Consider the following 15,880-nt stretch of genomic DNA (forward strand, 5'->3'; position numbering starts at 1 on the left):
GGGAGAGCTTCATTGTGGGCCAGCTCCCACCCCTCCTGGGCACTGGTCAGCCCCAGGGGACACGGGCTCTAAAGTGCTGTGGGGATGTTTGTGCCACAGAGGCAGGAGGGGAGACAAGGTAGCACTGAAGTGCTGCCAGAGCTGGATTCTGCTGGCAGTGCCCATTCATCCCTGAGGTCCTCTCCTCCATCCCACAGGGCCCAAGCAGGAGATGGTGTATGACTTCTGGCGCATGGTGTGGCAGGAGCACTGTTCTAGCATCGTGATGATAACAAAACTGGTGGAGGGGGGCAGGGTACTATCCCATCCCTCTCCTTCCAGGCTCCAGCTCTGCTAGAAGCCACAAAGCCAAACCCCATCCCATGCTCTCCTTTCAGGTGAAATGCTCCAAATATTGGCCAGATGACTCTGAGATGTATGGGGACATCAAGATCACCCTGGTGGAGTCGGAGACATTGGCTGAGTACGCTGTCCGCACCTTCGCTCTCGAGAGGGTGAGGTCCCACTGCTGCCTGCCTGGTCCTGCCCATGGGGAGAGATCCTCAGGCACCTCTCACCACCCAGAGCTTGGCATTTACCAATCCCCTATTCCTCTACTCCCACGTGGGGCTTTCACCCTCAGCTGAGCTGCAGGTTCTGAACCCTGGGGACACTGGTAGCTCCTTCCTTTCTTGTTCACCATGCTCTGCTGCTGCACTGGGTGAGCAGCTCAGCCCTGTGTTGTTTTGGGCAGTGAGTGTTTAATTTCCAGGTGACTGCAGTGGGGGTGAAGGATGCTTTTCTCTCCTTCAGGCTGGAGTGCAAGCGATGTACCCATCACTCCCCAGTGTCGTAACTGGAGATGGAACTGGTGCAGTTTACCCGTTAACCTACATGATTATCAAATTGCTGGGAACAAAGTGGATTGAGACTTGAGGCTGCTGTTTTCTCCTCTTCCTTCTCAGCTGTATTCTAACCCTCATGCAGCTGAACAGGAGGGATCTGTGGCACTGCCAAACTGACTGACTGCTGTGTGATTTATCTAACTGTATGCCGAGCTGGCAAAATCACGAATTCCCAAGAAAATTAGGTGTTCAGGTAGCTTTGCCCTCCCCATGCACTCTCACTCCATCTCACCTTTCCCTTCCAGCGAGGCTACTCAGCCCGGCACGAGGTGAAGCAGTTTCACTTCATGTCATGGCCTGAACATGGTGTCCCCTACCATGCCACGGGGCTGTTGGCCTTCATCCGCAGGGTGAAGGCATCCACACCGCCCGACGCCGGCCCCATCGTCATCCACTGCAGGTATGAGTGTGGCCTTGGGGCAGAGCCAGCTCCAGGGGGGAACATCCCCCTCTGGGATGGGGTTTTGGGGGATGGATGGCTGGCTCTGGCAGGGAGCACATTGTGTTGTAGGTGGGTGCTCAGCCTCTGGTTCTTAATGATGCTGCAAGCTCTGAGTGGTGCTGAAATGTTCGACAGGGAGATCTGAAATGTGTGAATTGGGTCAGGGAGGAAGGACACAGTGTGGGGTTGGATCATAGAGTCATGGAATGGTTTGGGTGAAGGGACCTTAAAGTTCATCTAGTCCAAGCCCTACAATGGGCAGGGACACCTTCCCCTAGCCCAGGTTGCTCCAAGCCCTGTCCAACCCTCAGCATCCAGTTGTAAAATGTCACCACTGGACTTGTGGCAGCAGGGCTGGTCCAAGGGGGCAAGCAGGGAGCAGCACTATTTGGGAGCTGCCCCAGCACCTGTTACTGATGGCACAGCTCTGTCCCCATGGCTGAGGGTGGCACAGGAGAACAGGCAGCTTGACCACTGCTGATGGTCAGGACATTGGGTCTGGCTGATGGGAGAGGCAGAGGGGACAGCAGGACAATCCTGTTCTTGGGACTGTCCCCATGGGGCTCAGAGCTGGGAGGACACCAGTGACATGTCTGAGCAGCAGTGGTGGTTTCTGTCCCCTGAGCAGGCATTGCCACATGATGCATTAATGGCTCTTCCTCCACTGGGCAAACAAGGAGGAGCTGATGAGTGGGAGGGATTTCTTTTTATTTTTTATTTGATTTCTCCCTGTCAACTGCCTCATCAGCATTCATTCACCAGCAACTGCCAGTGTGATTAGTGCCTGTAGCCTGTAATCACTGATAATCACAATGAGTGATTCATCAGCCCCAGAAATTAGTATTTCACTGGAAAAGACTTTGTAGGAAAGGAGCAGGGAGAATGGCTCTGTTTCCAACACGTCATGAGGGGATCACAGCAACAGTAGGTCTTTGGCTGGGAGTCTAACCATGCCAGGATTTGGGATTTCACTGCTGCTGGGTCAGGTCTGGGCATCCTGCTGGGCTCAGCCTTAGCCTGAGGGTCTCTTCTGGGGGAGTTCAGACTCTCTCAGTGCCAGGGGAACCTGCCTGCATTCCCAGGGCTCAGTGCTGAGCCCTCCTTGGCCCTTTTGGGATGGGATCTCGGAGGACTGTTGACCCTCAGATGGTTTAGCTGTCAGTTTTGGTGCAAAAAGCCTATGTTTTGCTGTCTTAAAATGAACCTTAGACATGGGTGCCCACCTGCAGCCTGACCATCACACACCCCTGGGGCTGCTGCAGTGGTGTTTGAGTGGGTTTAAGACAAACCAGGCTGTGGTTATGGAGGTGTGTGAGGTGCTGACAGCATGGGACCCCATCTACCCCCACTTTCATGGGCAGGAGCCATATCCTGAGCCCTCACCCACACAGACATTGCTCTGTGCCTGCCAGCCCTTTGGGCTGTGTGTGGATGCCAGTCCAGACTGGGAATGTTTTTACTGTGTTTCCCCCCTCCATCCCTAGTGCTGGCACGGGGAGAACTGGCTGCTACATCGTCCTGGATGTTATGTTGGACATGGCTGAGTGTGAGGGTGTTGTGGACATCTACAACTGTGTGAAGACTCTCTGCTCACGGAGGATCAACATGATACAGACAGAGGTGAGAGAGCACTGGGGGCAGCCAGGGACGTGTGGGGCTGCTGTCACCAGCTGGTTGTGGAGGCACAGCCCTCTCCTCTTCATTCCCAAAAGGAGCAGTACATCTTCATCCATGATGCCATCCTGGAAGCCTGCCTGTGTGGGGAGACCAGCATCCCTGCCAGCGAGTTCAAACCCACCTACAAGGAGATGGTGAGGATAGAGCCACAGAGCAACTCCTCACAGCTGCGGGAGGAGTTCCAGGTGAGCAGCCCCAAAACCTCTGCTCCTCCAACACCCTTTGCTCACCCTCCTGGTGCCCACCACCACTGGGACCAGCAGCAGACAGAGGTTTTGGCCTTGCTGCTAAGGAGGAAACATGTTCCCACAGACCCTGAACTCGGTGACTCCACACCTGGACGTGGAGGAGTGCAGCATCGCGCTCCTGCCCCGCAACCGGGAGCGGAACCGCAGCATGGACGTGCTGCCGCCCGACCGATGCCTTCCCTTCCTCATCTCCGTGGATGGAGACAGCAACAACTACATCAACGCGGCCTTAACTGATGTGAGTGTCCCTCAGGGAGGGAAGGGGCTCTGCTGAGTTGTCTCAGGCAACTTTTCATGGCAAAACCTCACTTGGTTTGGATTTATGGCCTCGTTTTTGCACAAGGGCGTGGAGCCTTGTGGCAGCTGTGTGTGGGGAGAGGCAGGGCTGCAGTGGGACCTTTCACCCCTTCTTTTGTCCAGCAGCAGTTTGGAAGAGCTTTTTGCCTGCTCTCTCAAGCTCACACTGAGGGTCTTCAGTGTCAGCAGTGAAAGTGGAGCAGAGGAGAGAGGTGAAACTCTGGGAAGGATTGGTAGCATTTAGCCCCTCGTGCACCTTGCTGTGCATCCTCCTGCCCATCCTCCTGCCCATCCTCCTGATGCAATCTGGGGGGCTCTGAACTGCTCCCAGAGCCACCATGCACCCCCAGGTGCAGTCAGAAAGGAGCCTTATGGTGTTGATGTATTGTACTTGCTGATGCCCACAAAGCAGAGCAGAGATGCTGCAGGCTCTGAGCCTGCACTGAGTGATGGGTCATTTATCACCAAACCCACTTTTCTCTCCTTGAAAGGAGCCTTGGGATGCTTTGCACAGGCAGCACTGAGTCCCCACACCCCAGACACCTTCCCCAACCCTTCTGGTCACAGCTGAGCACTGCCACCATGCTGAGCCTTGTGTTTTCAATCCATGAGTGATTTGTCCTGCTGGATCCCAGCAGATCCTATCTCCCTGCTCCCACAGCCAGAGCAGTTTGTGAAGCAGAGGGGGCTGCTGGCAGCAAGGAGTGGCTGCAGTGGGATGGGAGCTTTGTTTCCAGCTTGCTTGCTGTTTGCATATCCATTTTATTTTTATGCATCACTGAGCCTCCCTTAATCTCTGCTAAAGGGTTAGAGAATAAACTTATTTTTTATAGACAGAAAAAGCCCTTTGGATGAAATTCTCGCCGAAGGGATAAAACCCATTTCCTCTTTGGGTAAAAAAAAAAGGAGTAGTCTCATTTTCTTTAAATGCCAAAGTGGTTTGCTCAGTCAGTCTGTCCATCTGTCATATGGTCTGTGCTGCCTGTCACTGGTGCTGAGCACGGTGCTGGTACTGGTGGAGCTGTGCCCTGCTCCACACTGGCTGATGTCATTTACACCTGTGCCAAAGATGTGAGTGCCAAGGCAAGCATGGACAACACCTGGTGAAATCTCTTCCTCCTGCTGCTCTCATCTCCCTCCTCAAGGGCAGAAAACTCTGGCTGAGCACTGGAGTCTCTCTGCCACCCATGGGCAGGGCAGGGGGAATGGTTCAATAAAAGCATTTCTACGAGGAAATGAGGAGGTTTTGTAGCAGCTAGAGGAATCCTGTTAGCAGAGAGCTGTGCTGATTGTCTATCTGAAGAGGCTTGAGCCAAACTGTGTTAATTGAAGTCTGCTTGAAGCAGTGGTGAGCTCAGCTGTCCCTTGGCAAGCTGGTGGCAGGATGGGGACAAATCTTGTTCAAAGCACAAGAAGCACAGTATTTCTCCCATTCCTTCTTTCAGTCTCTAGGGATCTTTCACTTAGGGATGTCCTTTCCTCCCTCAAAAGAATCATTGAGCCCAGGTCAGTGGTTGTCTCTGCTGCTCTTGGTGCCCAGTGGTGGTACATTGGGAGTGGGGATGATGCCATGGGTGATGCTTTCAGTCAGGGCCAGGGTGCAAAGCTAAGGGCTGGGGCTGGCAGCCCCAACTTCTGCTTGTTCCTGACTCAAAGGTGACTTCTTTTCCCTAGTTATTTCTGCAAAATACCTTGTCCTGCAAGAGCAGAGAGTGAGCACTTTCATCCTGACTGAGGGCAGGGATCACTGACCTCCCCATGACCAGAGAGGGCTTGGGACTAGGGAAACATGGAGGGTCCAAGGCTGTGTGAGGGAGATGCCTTTGGTGCCACTTATCTGGTTGCACTGATTTTTTTGGAGATGTGACAGCAGTGCTGCTGCCATGTCCTCAGTGGTGCTTGTCTTCCCTCTCCACAGAGCTACACCAAGAGCGCGGCCTTCATCGTCACCCTGCACCCCCTGCAGAACACCACCACGGACTTCTGGCGACTGGTGTACGACTATGGCTGCACCTCCATCGTCATGCTCAACCAGCTCAACCAGTCCAACTCTGCCTGGGTGAGTGCTGCTGCCCCAGGGACTGCACTGGCCCCATGGGTCACCTTGTCCTGCTCTGTCCCCATTGTCTTGACAGCACTGCAGCCTCTACCTTGCTCACTCAGCTCCTTCTCTGCAAGGGAGACAGGCCTGGGTGCAGCAGCCAGGATTTATCCTCTGTAAGCACAGCTGGAGCCTAAGAGGTGTTCAGCAGCAGTCCAGCCTGGCTGTGTGGCCTTGGCCTTGGTGTTGGTCTTGTGTTGCATTGATGTTTGGGTTTGGCTTTACTGTGCCGTAGCCTTTGTGGATGCCCAGGGAGGTACGAAGTTAATGACAAGTATATCCTCATCAAGAACTGATTTTTATCCTTCTTTTACAAATGGGAAACTGAGGCATGAGGAATTTCCTGCTTCCATCTTCCAAGGGGACTGGTTGTGGCTTGTTGGATACTGCTTTAGGAATCAGCCTGCTGCAGGCACTAAGAGACCCTGAGCATCAGGGGATCACAGAAGGGTTGGAAGGGACCTTAAAGATCTAGTTCCAATTCCCTCCCATAGGCAGGGACACCTTCCACCAGACCAGATGTCCTGGGAGTGCCTCTGGCCTTGTAGAGGTTTGTTTGTTCTAAGCCCAGTTGCTACTTGTTTTTAATGACTGTCACTGCAGAAAGAAAATCCTCACACAGATGTGTAGATGGAGATGGAACAAGGGCATCATCTTTGCCCTCATCTTGGAGACTATCACATACTTGTCTTTCAGTCCATCCACTGCTTCAGCAAAGGGTTTTCTTGGCTGGTGAATGTCCATGTTCCCTGCTGTCAGCCTGTTGGGCTTAGACTGACTGGAAGCTGTTCCTTTTCTGGCTTGTTAGCAAACACTTTCTTCATAGCACAAGTTTCTTGCAAAAAGCAGTTTCCTTCTCACTCATTGTTCAAACAGCACCTTCACCTTGAAGGGGTGTTTTAAGTGTGTTTATTTTTTGGGCAGTATTTGCTAGGTAGCTTTCTGCTGACAGCAAGTCAGCAGCAGGTTTGCAACGCTTGTCTTCTTGTAAAATAAAACTCCTTTAGGGTCGACAGCTCTTTTAAGCCCTTCGCTGCGAGATAAGCAGCAAATTCCATGTGGTAGGAGAGATTTTCATGGTTGCTCCCTGACTCATTACAACTGACTCTAAAGAAGTCAGTTGCTGTTGAGAATATACCTTCTCTGTGTGAGAAAATGTAAATAAAATGAAATTGCACTGGAAGTTCCACCTGAACGTGAGGAAGAACTTTGCCTGTGCAGTGACTGAGCACTGGAACAGATTGCCACACTGGAGATATTCCAGAACTGTCTGGACACAAACCTGTGCCATGTGCCCTGCCTGAGCAGGATGGATTGAGATTCCTTAGGGCTCAGTCCTAGGGCTGAGTCTGCTCTGTATTTGTGTCCATGACCTGGATGCACCATTAGCATGTTTGGCACATCCAGCAAGGGGAGAACAACTGATGCTCCCACCTGCATTTTTCATCTCATTTCCCATTCCCCTGATGTGCTCTGAGCTATGAAGTTCCCCTTGGAAAACCCATCCCTGCAGTACTGCCACCCTCTCACTGTCCCTCCCTGGTGACCATCCCACATGTCCCATCAGCAGCACAGACATCAGCTCTGGGCTGAGCCCAGCTGCAGTGACCACAGCAGGGAAGGAGGCAGCAAACCTGATCTTATTTCTTTCTCTCAACCTCTTCTTTCATTCCATGGTCAAGAACTGAAAGTCTTCCTGAGAGCTTCAGCCTCACAGCTGCTGTGCACTCCTCTGCCATCCTCCCCCAGGTCCCTGTCCCCTGCAGTCACCACTGTCCCCTGGCACTGTCCAACAGGGACTTTGCCATTTTTCTTCATTACTCAGCCCTGCCTCTCTCTCTGGACATCTTTTCTTCAGGGATGTCTGTGTTACAACATTTAGCTGGATCCTAAATGTTTACCTGTTAAGGACCAACAGGTAATAAATCAACCTTTCCAGCAATCAGCTCTGAAAGGTGACTTAGAGGGTATAGCCCTCACTTGAACTATGTCTTGCCAAGGGAAGTTTTAATATCCAAATTATAGTTCTGAGACTAGAAGGCTTCGAGATCTCAGAGATTTATAGCTCCTATTAATAACCAATTATTTCTCCAACACATTTGCTGTGCAGTTGGGTCCAGGCCGTGGATGACCTGAGATACTAAATGCCCTGGTAAAGTGTGCTGACAAACATCATATATTTTGTGTCCATGCTGCTTTCCCAGCTGTCACAGTGTGAAAACAATCTCATCCATGGCCCTTGCACTGAGCCATCCATCAGTGCTGTGACAGACACAGGGAGGGGAAGCAGGAGTCACTCCCCAGGGATGTAGCCTGGGATTGCTTTGACTTGGTGGGATGTCCTGGTCATAGAATCATAGAATGTTAAGGGACTAGAATGGACCTCAAAGATCAGCCAGCCCCAACCTCCTGCCCTAGGCAGGGACACTTCCCACCAGAGCAGGTTGCTCAAGGCTTTAGCCAACCTAGCTGTGAACACTGCCAGGGTTGGGGCAGCCACAGCCTCCCTGGGCAACCTGGGCCAGTGTCTCACCACCCTCATAGGGAAAACTTCCTGTTATCTAATAGGGTTTGAGAGCAGACTGGGAGCAGCCAAGCCCTACTCCATCATTGTGCAGGATCAGGTCTTGCTGGAACGGGGGCACAGCCCATCCTGCTTCCTCCTGAACCAGCAAAGCCCATCCCCAAAGCATCACCCGTTGTGTCCATGCAGTGGGAGGGACTGTATGGATGCTAGGGGTGGACCTGACCTGTCAGCTTTGATCCCTCAACATCCTGAGTGATCCTCCATCCATGGAGGAATAACAGCATCATAGGTCTGGCATCCCATCCTGGGGCCACTCCTGTGCCAGCAGCCCCTCAGTGCCCTGCACCAGCCACTTGGCGTTGCCTGACATGCATGATGTCCTTCCCTGTGTCCCAGTGCACATTCCTGGTCATGGTGAGCTGTGCTTCTCTCCACAGCCCTGTCTGCAGTACTGGCCTGAGCCAGGGCTCCAGCACTATGGCCCGATGGAGGTGGAGTATGTTTCCGGAGCGGCGGATGAGGACATCGTGTCCCGTCTCTTCCGAGTCCAGAACATCACACGGGTGAGGATCTCAAGGGGCTGGGGGGGCTTCACATGTGTCTGTGTGTGCCCAGGTGTCCCTAGACATCTCCCAGTGCAGAAGTCAGGGCAGGATGAGTTCATGTGCAGGTGGGTCAGTTCTGTTGGCCTCTGTTTTCCCATGAGCTGCTTTATGTCAGTGAAGACCTCTGCAGAGCAGAAGGATGGTGCACCCTTTTGGGGGAGTTTTTGCCTAATATCCAGTCTAAACCTCCTCTGGTGCAACTTGAGGCCTTTTCCTCTTGTCCTGTCACTTGTTCCCTGGAAGAAGAGACCACCCCCACCTGGCTGCACCTCCTCTGGGAGTTGTAGAGAGTGATCAAGTCCTCCTGAATGCTGGTGTCTTCTTCAGCCTAATCCAGCTCCTCCAGAGGATGCAGTCCCAGCCCTCCTCATGGCAGAGGACCCTGTCAAATTGCCATTGCCTCCAGCCAACCTTTCTGGAGTTCACAGCTCCCTGCAAGGTGTTAGATAACCCTGCAGGAAGACCTTTCTCCTCCTGCCTGGAGGTCCATCGCTGCCCTGCCACACACGTATCACAGGATGGAACTTCCCACGTGGGCATGGCAGCTCCTCTGGGACCAGCAGAGTCCTTTTGCTGCAGGATGAGAAGATCCACACAGGTTTTTACCTGTTGTCTGTGTTGCTTGGCTGCTTCAGCTTGACTTTAAATGAAAAGAAATGCAGGCAAACAGGGAAGGGACAGGGACTGTAATGAAGAGCTCGTGGGGGTGCAGAGCTGTACATGGAAAGAAGAAGCTGATTCAACTACAAATTCCAGTCAGGAAGTGGTGGCATCCCTGAAGGCTTTAAACTGCTGAGGGTTGCCATGAGGCTGAGGGCAGTGCCCCAGTGAAGGTCACTGGGCAGATGGGAATTAGGGAGCTTGGAAGGGAGTGTGTGGCTTGGCTGACGGCCCGGCTGGGAAGGTGCTTCTGCAGGGTGGCTGGGTCAGAGGAGATAAATCCTGATTATCTGGACTCTTAGCACAAAGAGGGTTTTGGTTCATGCTCCCTGTGGGAGCATCTGGCATTTCCTGGGTGTCAGCACAAAATCCTACACCAAATATGCTCTGCTCTCAGGTGGCAGAATATACTCCGTGCTAAATCAAAATGCAGCGTGATGGAAATCTCTGGATCTAGGAAGAGATTTCCCCAGGGAGCAGATTGCTGGAGCAGTGCTGGTAAATGCATGGAGACACTTTGTGCCAAGCATTGCCAGTTGGAGGGGAGCTGGGCTTGGGGGTGTCACAAGCCCTCTAGAGCTTTCACCTCAGCTTCAAAACAGATCCCAAAGCTTTCCTTCCCAGGCTGTCAGAGGAACTTACTTGTTTCACCTTCCTCCTCTGCTTTCCTGGCTTCCATCTGGAAGGAAAAACTGGAGCCTGGGGCAGTCAGAATATCACAGCCACATCAGAGCTTCCCAAAAGGTTCAGAGAAGCCCCTGTGTGTTTGGGATGTGCAGGTTGGAGTGGGCACTGAATGCCTCCCAGGAATACCTGGACGTGCTGGCTGGACAAGGTCTGGTGCTCCTCCCACTCATCAGGCATCTGAAATGGGGTGGACAGAGCCCTCCAGAGCTGAGCATCCCCAGTCTGTGTCTGTACCTCCTTTCTCCTCCAGTGTGTGCCCCCACACACATGGTGCCAAGCCCCGAGTTGCATCTGGAGTGTGTGACTGTGGTCTCAATCCCATCCTGATGTTCTGAGTACTCCTGAGCAAGAGCCCCACATCTGCCTGGCTAAAGCTCTGTGGATGTAATCCTCCTCTTGGATCCAGCTAACCAGATTAGGTTTCCAAACTAACCAGATTACTAGGTATTAAGCTCCTGCCCCCGAGAGTGGAAGCTCTCAGCAGTCTCTTGGTTTACAGCGAGCACAACAGAAACACATCCCCATGGATCTTCAGCATGCAAGAGAAGGATGGGATGGAGAAGCCTTGGGGAGCCTCAGGGGTCTGGTAATGGGTTTGGGGAGATAGAGAGACAACCCAAGGTGCTGTGTGTTAGGCTAAACAACATCAGTGGAGCTTCCCCTTGTAGGTGGGATGGTGTGGTGGAACCAGTGTAAGCTGGAGGAGAGGGCTGAACCATCTATCTTAAAGCACCAGGATAGGGTTTTCCTCTCTTCCTCTACCATCCATGCATGGCCAACTCTTCTTGCTCTCCATCAGACCTTCAGTGGAGTCAAATTAGGGCAGCCCATGGGTTCCAGCTGATGAGGTTTGCTTTTCTAGTTGCAGGAGGGGCACCTGATGGTTCGGCACTTCCAGTACCTGCGGTGGTCAGCATATCGAGACACCCCAGACTCCAAGAAATCCTTCCTGCACCTCCTGGCCCAAGTGGAGAGGTGGCAGAAGGAAAGTGGCGATGGCAGGACCGTGGTGCACTGCCTGTGAGTGTCAGCTGGAGTGTAGTGGGAGGAGATGCCACCACCTTCCATGCCCGTGTCCTAAAAAGCCCTCCCTAGGGTGACTTTGTCCCCAGATGGTGTTATCTGCCACAACAGGAGTTTTGGGTGAGAACACCATGATGGGTCCTCGGTGGGACTGACTGCAGGCCAGTCCCCTGCCCTGCCCTGGGGCTCAGCAGAGTTCCCAACCCTGTCACCAAGTGTGTGTAAGTCTCCAGAGTGACGTGGCAAGAGCTGTGCAATTCCCACCACTTGCTTCTCATGGAGGGGGACATAGAATCATGGAATGGTTTGGGGCTTGCTTCTCATGGAGGGGGACACAGAATCATGGAATGGTTTGGGTTGCACGAGACCTTAAAGATCATTAGTTCCAACCCCCTGCCATGGGCAGGGACACCTTCCACTAGCCTAGGTTGCTCCAAGCTCCATCCAGCCTGGATATGGTCTCCCTCCCCCTCCTCCCAGCAAAGTTTGGCTCACAGACACCTGTGTGTGCTCCCCTTGGCTGGAACCCAGCACGTTCCCAGCTGGGGACAGACAGCAGGAGAGCCTTTAATCAAAAATTAATTACAGCCTTGTCTGTCTTCATTAGCCAAAGGATAATTTGAGAACATGCTTTAGAAAACACTGGCATCATGTTTTCTCTTCCTCTCTCCTCTTCCCTCTGCTGCCATGGATCAGATGTGGTTGTGTGGGATCAAGGGCTCAGCCCAGGGTTTGGGGAGGTACCCAAAATACTGGGTGAAATGTGGGACAGTTCCTCCAGGCAGCACCACCACCAGGTCACCAGCTCAGGGCCACCCTGGGGGTGGGAGGAGGATGGTAGAGGGACACAGCAGCTTCCCTAAGGTCATATGAAGAGCTGATCCATGGCAGGGCTGGAAACTGAGCCCAAGTGTCCAGAGTTCAGCCGTGGGTGTTTTCATGCTCTTGTGTGGACTGCAGGGCAGGATCACAGCTCCTGCCACCCCATGGGTCAGGTTCAGGTCCCCCAGTTTGGGAAGACTCTGGGGTATGAGCCCCAGCTCTGGGATATCTCCTGGGATCCAGGGATGAGAGACATGGGGATTTAGAAGGTGCTTTAATGCCAACTTCTCACCACCATGATGTGTGTTTCTCCCACCAGGAACGGAGGTGGCCGGAGTGGCACCTTCTGTGCCTCCACCATGATCCTGGAGATGATCAAGTGTCACAACATGGCAGATGTTTTCTATGCTGCGAAGACCCTGCGCAACTACAAGCCAAATATGGTAGAGACCTTGGTAAGGACCAGATACCACCAGCATCCACCCTGGCTGCTGGTCCCAGCAGGGAGGAGAGATGCTCACCTCCCAAAACACCTCCTTTTCCATCCCAAATCCTGATGAGCATAATGGGCATCTTCATGCCAACACCATGCCATGGGCTGGGGTGGACAGGGAGGTGATGCAGCTCCTCAGAGCAACCTTGGGCTTGTCTTCATCTCACTGTGCCAACATTCCCTTGGTGTTGGCGCTGGGATTGTTGGAAGTCATTCCCAGGATTCATCAGGCAGGTTCACATTAACTCATGGGATGTAACTGTGGTTCTTTGGAAGGTTTGTGGCGTTGGGAGCAGCTCTGAGGTGAAGTCAGAGAAATGCCTGTTGGATATATAAAAAGGAATGAGCATTTGGAGTGAAGTTAAGGGCTGGAGAAGCTGCTGGGAGCAGCAATGGAGCCACAGGTCCTGAGGAGGGGCTGGAGGTGGTGGTGGGTCTGGGTGAAAAGCCCCTGCCCTAGTTCAGGCCCTGGTTAATGGAAGAGGGGATGGAGCAGACGCGTGTCTGGCCCCGTGGTGGAGGAATCCAGGTGCCTCCTGATGTTTTAAAAGCAAGTCAGCTGGAAATGTTTACCCTGTTTGGATTATAAAATCCCTAAGTTGCAAAATGAAATGGTTTTGAGGAGGGGATGTGATTTGCATTAGGAATTAAAAGCGGAGGAGAAGGTGAGGGAGGGGAGAGGGGAGCAGGAGGAGGGATGCAGATAATGGAAAGATGATGTGACAAGCATGAAGCCACCAGGCCCATTGGGCTAAATTGCAAAGGTATTAAAAAAAAAAGAGGCAACATTTCCCATCAGGACATGAGAGTGTCCTCCTGCCTCAAATGAACCTGAATCAGCTATTCTGGGAACCTCAATCTCCTGGAGTCACTGGGAGGTTGGATCTGTGCGGTGTAATGAGCCCCAGCGTAGTGTCAGGCACTTCCCACTCTCCCTGCCCCTTCCCCTCCATTTACCCCTGGGGTTTACTTGGATATGATAAATGGAAACAATCCCTTTCCTTAATCCAAAAAAGCATTATGTGCTTTTAAGCTGGGCTGTTGCAGCCTCCTCGCTTTGAAGTCCTTCTCCCCCACTGCTCCCACCTGGGCTCCCTGCTCTGCATCCCACTCGAGTGGGATAACAGGATTTTCCTGCTGGTGCTCAGGCTGCAATCCCTGTCCTGAGGCTGGGATTTAGGGAGATGAGCTCTCCTGGCCCTCCCTGCTGACACACCCAGAATGCTCCCACCTGGTAGCCCAGCGCTTGTAGCACCATCACAAACCTCATTTATTTGGGTTTTTTTCCTCCCACTCTGATTTTGCTCCTTGGAGCAAGATCTCGTGGGGTTGGACACTGCTGAGGTTGGAGTTCTCCTGTGGTTTTTTGTGCTGTGAGTTCACTGAATCACAGAATATTCAGAGTTGGGACTCCCAAGGATCATCAGTCTAACTCCTGCCCTGCCCAGGACACCCCAACAATCCACCCTGGGCCTGAGAGCATTGGCCAAACACTCCTTGAGCTCTGTCAGCCTTGGGGCTGTGAGTTGTATAAGGGTAGAAGAGTATGGAAAACAGCCCATGGAAAGGAGGATGAGGATGGATGAGACTGCCTTCACAAGCCCAATATCAGTGATTTTTCCTATAAAACCAGGGGTCAGTCCTGATGGGCTTTGCCTGGTGGGAAGCAAAGCATGGGAGGCTGTTGACATCATCCATGGTTGTCTCAGGAAAAGATGGGAGAATGAGCCCAGTCCTGCTGTGGGCTTGGGGAGAAGCTTCCCCACTCACATCCCTTGGCTCCAACTGTCACAGACTTTGACCTGAGCACCAAAATGCAAATTTGTTTGGTGTTTCCCTTGGAAAATCTGGATGTTTTGGAAGTGAAAGCTCCTGGGAGTTCCCCTCATGCCTCTGGCCCCACGCAAAACCCAGACCACATCCCTTCTGGGGATGGAAAGTGGCACTTTGTGATGAGCAGCGAGAGAACTGGTGGTGAGGATTGTCCTGGCAGCCAGGGCAGGGCATCTCATCCACTTGGACCATGGATCCTCCCCTTGGCACACTCCCCATTTCCATCCTCTGCTGAACTCAGAAACAAAACTGTCCTCGATTTCCTGCCTCTGGTTTTATTTTGGTCACCTCTGACCCCAGACTCCATCATTCCCATGGCAGTGCCTCCATCTGATTGACACGTGTCTGTCACTGTGGTGATGGAAGGGTCAGACTTGGGGGATGCTGAACCCCCAGTGCTGCTGCCTGGTTGTTCCCTGGGGCAGTGAAGAGATCAGGTTTTCATGGCAAGGGGATGGCACAGTCCTTGTGTGTCCCTGGTGGGAGGCAAAGCTGCTGTGTGCCCCCAAAGTGCTGGAGATTTGATGTGTGTGGTGCCTTTAATGCAGGGGATGGTTTACCCCCCTGCTCCAGCAATGGGCATTGTTTGCCAAGAGTGGAGTTTCTCCTGGCTATGGCTTCTCATGGGGCCAGGAGAAGGGACCCAACAAGGTCTGACATCCTACAGAGCCCTCACAGGTGTTTCTTTAGGGCTGTTGACATGCATTTTTTCCCTCAAACAGGGATAGCTTTGGGAAGGGATCGTAACATCCTCTCTCCTCTCTCCCAACAGGAGCAGTATCACTTCTGCTATGACATAGCACTGGAATATCTGGAGTCCCTGGAGACCAGATAGCACCTGGCCAGGAGAGGGGTGGCAAGGGCTTGCGCAGGGTCGTGGCAACTGTGCTGTTCCCACCTGGACATTGTCTGAAGGTGGGAGGGAAACAGCAAAGGACCCAAGAGGAAAACCCATTGGATCAAGGAAACGAAAGGACATGGGGATGTGTTGGCCACTCTCTATCTTCATCCTCTGCTCTCCACCTTTCCTCCCTGCCCCGAGCGTGTCCGAGCAGCTGCAGGTTGGATGCCACAACTCATCCTGTCCCTTGGATTCATAGGGTCAGTGTGTGCAGGATGTGGCCCCACAGCACTTCTGGGTCTAAAGCAGCTGGAGAGGAAGCCAGGGAGAGGAGGAGGAAGAGGACAGAAGGAGCTGAGGCCATTCCCCAGCAGGGATGGATGGATGGATATCAGGAGAAGAGCTGTGGCTTTTTAACTGTGTGTGGAATTGGAGCTGCTCCTCCAAGGAGCCCAGACAGCTGCAGCAGGTTTTGCCCTTGGTGGGGACATGCTGTGAGCTGGAGCAAAGAGCCTCACAGGAGCTCTTGAGTTTCTGCCCATTTGCACCACGAGTTTGATCTTCGCTTGTTTTGGTTCTGTGAGTTGCAACCCTGTGTGTATCCAGCCCTAGCCAGAGCAGGGAGGAGGGTTGGGAGGGCTTGGGGGGACACTGGCCATGCAATGTCCCTTTGCAGGGACTGACCTGGACCTCTCCTGGCACCTTTGCAAAGCTTCTCATAGAATCCTAGAATCAACCAG

General features: G+C 52.9%; 1 protein-coding gene across 1 annotated transcript; it reads left to right on the plus strand.

The window, feature by feature from the left end:
• Nucleotides 1-197: 197 nt before the first annotated feature.
• LOC103804217 (receptor-type tyrosine-protein phosphatase U-like) lies at nucleotides 198-15,134 on the plus strand (the record flags this gene model as incomplete). Its single annotated transcript, XM_009076815.1, has 11 exons — nucleotides 198-295; nucleotides 378-494; nucleotides 1,130-1,284; nucleotides 2,811-2,946; nucleotides 3,039-3,188; nucleotides 3,316-3,489; nucleotides 5,467-5,607; nucleotides 8,614-8,739; nucleotides 10,991-11,148; nucleotides 12,293-12,428; nucleotides 15,072-15,134. Coding segments are annotated over 11 exons (1,454 nt in total), but the record flags the coding sequence as incomplete, so codon positions are not given.
• Nucleotides 15,135-15,880: the final 746 nt, after the last annotated feature.

Source organism: Acanthisitta chloris, unplaced genomic scaffold (assembly GCF_000695815.1).
Source record: "Acanthisitta chloris isolate BGI_N310 unplaced genomic scaffold, ASM69581v1 scaffold41696, whole genome shotgun sequence".
In the NCBI taxonomy this organism is placed as follows: domain Eukaryota; kingdom Metazoa; phylum Chordata; class Aves; order Passeriformes; family Acanthisittidae; genus Acanthisitta; species Acanthisitta chloris.